At 42.3% G+C, this 6,808-nt stretch overlaps 1 protein-coding gene across 4 annotated transcripts; it reads left to right on the top strand.

Annotated features, from left to right (window-relative positions):
* Nucleotides 1-268: 268 nt before the first annotated feature.
* Nucleotides 269-5,238, top strand: Znf572 (zinc finger protein 572). Of its 4 annotated transcripts, XM_071602132.1 has the most exons (4): nt 269-409; nt 847-1,026; nt 2,216-2,329; nt 3,161-5,238. In XM_071602132.1, exons 3-4 carry the CDS (start codon nt 2,239-2,241, stop codon nt 4,681-4,683), a joined length of 1,614 nt encoding a protein of 537 aa, XP_071458233.1. In that variant the 5' UTR covers nt 269-409; nt 847-1,026; nt 2,216-2,238; the 3' UTR covers nt 4,684-5,238. The 4 variants fall into 4 exon arrangements, with proteins under 4 accessions (XP_071458233.1, XP_071458234.1, XP_071458235.1 ...); XM_071602133.1 differs by lacking the exon at nt 847-1,026; XM_071602134.1 differs by lacking the exon at nt 2,216-2,329.
* Nucleotides 5,239-6,808: the final 1,570 nt, after the last annotated feature.

Raw genomic sequence — 6,808 nt, 5'->3', positions numbered from 1 at the left:
GAGGATCTTGAATACTATATTGATTTTGATTATGCTGGGATAATGGTAAAGATGCTAAAGATCAATCTGATGACACCCGGATGGCAAGGAAAGCACAAGCGCCAATCAGGCCCCCATCCCGAGGCGCCGAGGAACGCGGTCACAGCTGGCCAATCACAGCACAGGAAATCCCCGGCGCGCTCCTAGCCCGGGACTCTAAGGGTTAAGATCAACGAGCGCTGCATCCTAGAGGGGCCCCCGCACAGCCCGCCGGGGAGGTCGGGGCCACTTCCTGTCCCGGTCTCGGTCGGAGCATTTGGGACCCCGGGTGGTTGGGTCGGCCGGGGCGGGGTCGGCCGGGACAGGGCTCTTCCTCCGGGACCCCTGGGGGTCGCTGGGAGGCGGCGCGCCGGGAGCGCAGCCCGGAACCGTGAGTCCTCCGGTCCGGGAGCCGAGGGCTGCGGGCGGGAGGGCGGAGCTGCGGCGCCGGCGTCCGGGGGTCGCGCGGGCGGGCGCGGTGTCCCGAGCGCAGCGCGTTTCCCCTGAGGGCTGTCCGTCCAGAGCTGCGCTCCACCCCTCACCTGTCTACGCTGTCCCAGTGACAGCGGCCATTCTCAGTGGCGTGACCTCTTAAGGACATCGGGTTGTGTCATTGATGACCTGAATTTGCCCCCTTAGCTCCAAAGCCAATATAGTATCGCAGGGGAAACGGTGGGACGTGGATCGGCCCCCCGAACCCTTGAGTCCTTGCTAAATTCCTGGATAGAAATACCCGTTTTAATAGCCCCCGCCCCCCCCCCCCCCGTTTTGCCTTCAGGTATAGGATTTTTTCTTCCCACTGAAACACTGGGAATGTCTGTGATTTAGGTCACTTCCCCTTATATAACCGGCCCCAGATGCCGAGTGTGTTTGGGAACGTCCACAACAGTGGAGGCACTCTTGGAGGAGTATTTGCATTTCGGGATTAAGCCCGGCGCTGCTCCCCACTCTCCTCCGCTGTGTCTGCTCTGCTTCGCAGTATCGCAGTATCGGATGGGCATCCAGGAGGTGGGCCTCCCAATCCTGCTCTACTGTTTCCTGGTTTTACCTTGGGAAAGCTTCTTTATACCTTTCAACTTATCTGTGAAACCATCTTTAAGATTTTTTTTTAAAGATTAAAATATGTGGGGCTATTTATACACCTCAGGCTATTTTGAGAATGACAAGAGAACCATGCAGATTATTTATTTCACTATCTGACACATGACAAGCAGCAGCTGGATAAAAATCATACTGGTTTTTTGTTCGTTTGTTTTTAATATGTGTACCTTTGGAGATTCTTCATTTTAGGCTCTTTTGTATTATTTACACCCTGAAATGAATCCAAGTCCATAGATAACTGCCTTCCGGTGGTAGACCACATTCTCTTATCCCTTAAAGTGGTCAGGGGGTGTAGTTGGCTCCAGAAGATGAAGGGTGGGCTGAAATGGACAGCATGATTATGATAGGTTAATAAACTAAGTGCAAGCCTGGAAGAAGTCCCTGTTTTGTCTCCCTTTTATACTTAGAAGTGACGGGCTACAATTATTTCAGCTCTGCTTTGTTCTATTTTGTTGTACTGATTTTATAAATCTTAACTTTCCATTGAAACTGACTTTCTTCCTTCTGTCAACCACCTGGTTATTCTTTTGAAACTAAACAAGTTGCTTTCTCTTCTTTAGCTGCTTCTTATGCCAGCATAGGGATTTCTTGGAGTCTTTATAAGTTACTATTGATGCCTTTTCTGCAAGAATATTTTGTTTTTTCAAATATTGGGGATGTAGCTCAAGCAGTAGCGTGCTCGCCTGGCATGCGTGGGGCGCTGGGTTCGATCCTCAGCACCACGTTAAAATAAAGATATTGTGTCCACTGAAAACTAAAAAAAATAAATATTAAAAAATTCTCTTTCTCTCAAAAAAAAAGGTATTTCTATGAGTGGACATTGAGTACTAGTGTTCATGTCTATATTTGAAGCTTGACCTTCAGATTTTTAATGCAAAGGTAATAATAAATAGTATAAATTATGATAATTTAAAAATTATTTTCTTAGAATAGGTAAATCAGGTTTACTCTTATTTCTGAACACAGCCAATTTTCTTCAGTATGGTCTCAACAGAACATTCTGTGCCTACAATTGCTATGTTGTAATGGTTGGGAAGGAAGGAGGAATAAACTTAGAACAAGTGCCTCCAAATGTGACCCCTGTTTCCATCCACAGGGTTTCTGCTCCCTAACCTGGCTATGATTATTGTGATGGAGCAAGGAAAGGAACTGTTGGTGGCAGAGTCTAAAGGTTTCACCAAGAGGGAAAATTTGAAAGTCCTCTTTTCAGGTGAGGGATTGAGAAGATTGTCTGAATGGTTAGGCAGTTTGTTACAAGATGTGCTAGAGAGGGCTGGGGATGTGGCTCAAGCGGTAGCGCTCGCCTGGCATGCGTGTGGCCCAGGTTCGATCCTCAGCACCACATACAAACAAAGATGTTGTGTCCGCTGAAAACTAAAAAATAAATATTAAAAAAAAAAGATTCTCTCTCCTCCCTCCCTCCCTCTCTCTCTCTCTCTTTAAAAAAAAAGGTGTGCTAGAGACCCTGTGGACAGAACAAGGTGTTAGAATGAGACAACACTTACCTTGGATCTCTGCTCTGTCACTTATAAATTGTGTTAATTATTTTGGCCTCAGTTTTCTCATCTTTAAGGAAAAGATGATGAATGATAATCTGTATTTCACAAATATTTTAGGATTAATGAGATATCACATGGAAAGCTCCTGTTCTTAGTAAAGGTGGTTATTGTTATTTCTATATTTGCTCATATTTTAACTAAGCTGTTGACAGGTTGGATGTTGTCAGATGGGATCCTGTACACTTTCACCCCTACTTAGATTCCCTTTTTTCTTTCACATCTTCTAGCATAAAGTTTAATGTGTTATGTTTAGATTGAGGTTCTCCTTGACAGTTGCTAACAGGTTCAATTGCTTCACTTGTGCTGTTAATTCTCCTGCTTCTGGTGAACACATAGAATAAAAGCTTGAAAATACTTTTTTTTTTTTTTAATATAAAATACTTGATGAGGTTTTACATTGTTTTTTCCTCTGTTTCACTACAATTCAGAATTTTCTAGTAGAGATCAGGAAATATGTTTAGAATATTTGTTTATTTTTGCAGGAGATGAAAGTAAGAATATTATGGGAACTGCTCAACACAATGCTCCTCAGGCAGAGAAACTCTGTCTTAAAGATAGAGTTTCAAAATGGCCTAAACATCATGGACCAGAGAATATTAAGAATGAGGATACAAAAGAAACACCATTACCATGGTCCCAAGAAGATGAGATGTGGTGTCATGATTCCTATGAGAATGATGGCATGTCACAGTGTTGGGAAAATTGTATAAGAAAAGCAGAAAAACCCAACCACCAGGAATGGGACACAGAACAACATAACAGTGTCTCTGTACATCAGAATTCATCCTTGGGAGAGAAACCCTACAAATGTTTGGAATGTTGGAAAAGCTTCAGTAATAGTTCTCATTTGCGTACTCATCAGAGGACCCACTCCGGAGAAAAGCCTTATAAATGCTCTGAGTGTGAGAAATGCTTCTGTAATAGTTCTCACCTGATCCAGCATCTGAGAACACACACTGGGGAGAAGCCGTACCAGTGTGGAGAGTGTGGGAAAAGCTTCAGCAACACCTCCCATCTTATTATCCATGAGAGGACGCACACAGGGGAGAAACCCTACAAATGTCCCGAGTGTGGGAAGAGTTTCAGCAGCAGCTCTCACCTCATTCAGCACCACAGATCACACACAGGTGAGAAGCCATACGAGTGTCCCATCTGTGGAAAAGGCTTCAGCCACAGCTATGTCCTAATAGAACATCAGAGGACTCACACTGGAGAAAAGCCCTACAAGTGCCCCGACTGTGGAAAGAGCTTCAGTCAAAGTTCCAGTCTGATCCGCCACCAGCGGACACACACAGGTGAGAAGCCCTACAAATGTCCTGAATGTGGAAAAGGCTTTGGTTGTAATTCTACTCTAATTAAGCATCAGAGAATCCATACGGGAGAAAAACCCTATCCCTGTGCAGAATGTGGGAAGAATTTTAGTCGAAGCTCCAACCTTATAGCACACCAGAAAACGCACACAGGAGAGAAGTCCTGTGGAAATTCTGAATATGAGGAAAGTGTGCATCAGGACTGCAGTATGGTAGAGGACTGCAGAGTCCAGCCAGGAGAGAAGCCCTATAAATGCTGTGAATGTGGGAAGAGTTTCGGCCTTAGCTCCCACCTCATTAGACATCAGAGAACGCACACGGGGGAGAAGCCTTACAGGTGTTCTGAGTGCTGGAAGACTTTCAGTCAGAGTTCCACCCTGGTGATCCACCAGAGGACTCACACAGGAGAGAAACCTTATAAATGCCCCGACTGTGGAGAGTGCTTCAGTCAAAGCTTTAACCTCATCAGGCACCGAAGGACCCACATAGGAGAAAAACCTTACAAATGTCCCGACTGTGAGAAATGCTTCAGCAGAAGTGCCTATCTCAGTCAGCATCGGAAAATTCACATGGAAAAGTCTCTTGAGTCTCCTGAAGTGGGGGTTTCTTTCCTTCATGAGTGGACGTGGAAAAGCTGTTCAGGGAAAATGGCCCTCCTCCCTTCATTTTCAGTCTCAAATTCATCTTCTACCTGAGTTCCACAGATGTTTCATGCCGTCCCCCCTTCCTCCACTGGACCATTACAAGGAAGGTATTTGGTGATAATTGTGCTCTAAAGTTTATTGGTGTGTTTCCCAAATGCCTGGAAAAAGTCAACCTCTCTGTTTAGAGGGAAAAACTGAGATCCACTGGCTACCTAATCTGTCCAGGGAGAGGCCACCAAGGACTGAGGAGGAACTTTTAAAATGTAAAGTGAGATAGGAATGGCTTCAGATGGAAATGGAGAGTAATCCTGGGAGTGAGCCAAAAGACCTGATGCTAGAATTGCCATTGAATCACCTCATTTCCTCGTCTATTGAGTGTAGACAGCGCATTATTTTTCTTAAGAGTTTACCCAGAAAAGTTCATTTTGAACAAATAATGCCATTACCTGGCTGTTTTTGGAGGTCTTAAGAAGAGATGTACTTTACCAAGTGCATTTTTATTTTCTAAAAATGAACTTGAATCTAGAACACTGTGTCCATTACCATAGCTTTTAGCCATATATGGCTACTTACACTTATGTTGATTAAATGAAATTTAAAATCCAATTCCTTAGTCAACTAGCTCCTTGAAAAGTGCTCAGTAGCCACATATGACTAGTGGCTGTTGTATGGAATATCATCATAGAAAGTTCTTTATTTCAAGATCATCATTCTAGAGAGACTCATAAGTCTTTCCTTTCAGGGTAGGAATGCACTCTGGGGTTTTGCTCTCCAATAGGAATTGAAATAGAATAGAAATGGGATAGTTTTGAAAGCACTGGGTCAAGAAAGTGGATATTCTAGTGACTCTGTGTTCTCATTTATGTTCCACCAACTGGGTTATCTAGTGATAAAACATCATTGTCTTAACTAAAGCCAGGATAGGAAGTAGGATCCTGAATTATTCTGTTTTTAAATTTTAGATGAATTTCTCTTCATGTTATTCCTAATTAGATCAGGAACTGGATTTTTTTTTCTAATAATTAACACATTAATTCTGAGCCAGTGTCCAAGAATAGTTTGCCTTTGAACACTGATATTCTTTAGCTCCAAGACTGGCTGTTTTCTTGGGCCTCTTGACATACTTGGTCTGGGGATCTGATGATTGCCATCATCGGCTCTATAGGAATGATGCTTTGGGAGGTATTAGATATATCTTATTCCCCTCTCCCACTTTATCCTACTAGTGTGAAAGGTAAATGTGTAGAAGTTCAGAATTCCTCTGAACTGCCCAGGATTGCATTTTATTGTGGGATTCAAAATATTATGAAGAATATGTCAAGATGGTATATTAGGAACGTGAAGTTAGACAGGACCGACTGTGGCTGCTGAAAAGGTCTGTAGCTGGCAGGTAATTGGTTTCTATGAGGATTTTTTTATCTTTCATGCTTGGGGCATACGTGTCCTTTAGTATTGTTATATGATTAAAAAAAGAAAAAAGCTAATAAAGGAATTTTATATTTGGGGGTGATTTTTTGCTTTCAGAAATTTTTTTTTAATGTGACTCCCACCTATGCATCTTTCCACCTTTGTATGTTATATAGTAATGCCCAAGTTAAGATATCTTAAGTTGTAATATCTCAGGGCAAGTTTTGATAGTATTTTTTTTTTTTTGCCACAGAAAGCTGAGAGTTCAATTAATGATTGGTAATTAAATTATGGGTTTATTATCAAGGCTGAAATTTAGTATCAAGGCAGCAGCTATGAGGTTAATCACATGATCTATGGCAAGTGGCCACTCTGAGCCTCAGTTCCTTCATCTGTAAAATGAGGATAATGCCTCCCTTGCAAGGTTGGTATAAGAATTAAACAAATGTTTACAAAACTTCTGCCAGAGAGCTTAAAATAAAATGCGGTTAATATAAATATTAATGGTATTATTATTAATTGAAACAAATTTAAAAATGTCATCCACATGAAAAATAAAAGTAGCAATACAGCTCCAAACTTATCCTGCTTAGAGATTCTGTTTGATCCATCTCAGGAACCCAAAGGAACAAGGTATTAGAAAAGCATGAGATGATATGTGTTTTAAGTTTGTGGGCTGTCAAAAATACTTTTATTTACAACACTTGGTAAAAGCAGCTATAATAGAGGCAGGAAATGTTAACTGAAGTTTTTGTTGTTCATGAAACAA

This window comes from Marmota flaviventris, chromosome 15 (genome assembly GCF_047511675.1).
Source record: "Marmota flaviventris isolate mMarFla1 chromosome 15, mMarFla1.hap1, whole genome shotgun sequence".
NCBI lineage: Eukaryota > Metazoa > Chordata > Mammalia > Rodentia > Sciuridae > Marmota > Marmota flaviventris.
The sequence above is the reverse complement of the archived record's forward strand: the minus strand, read 5'-3'. Positions and strand labels throughout refer to the sequence as shown.

What these genes read in the sequence shown, in the direction of transcription:
- Znf572 (XM_071602133.1), top strand. Translation starts at nt 2,239, where the DNA reads ATGATTATTGTGATGGAGCAAGGAAAGGAACTGTTGGTGGCAGAGTCT. An exon ending in TTTGAAAGTCCTCTTTTCAG is followed by an intron (nt 2,330 to 3,160) that starts GTGAGGGATTGA and finishes TTATTTTTGCAG; the next exon opens with GAGATGAAAGTAAGAATATT.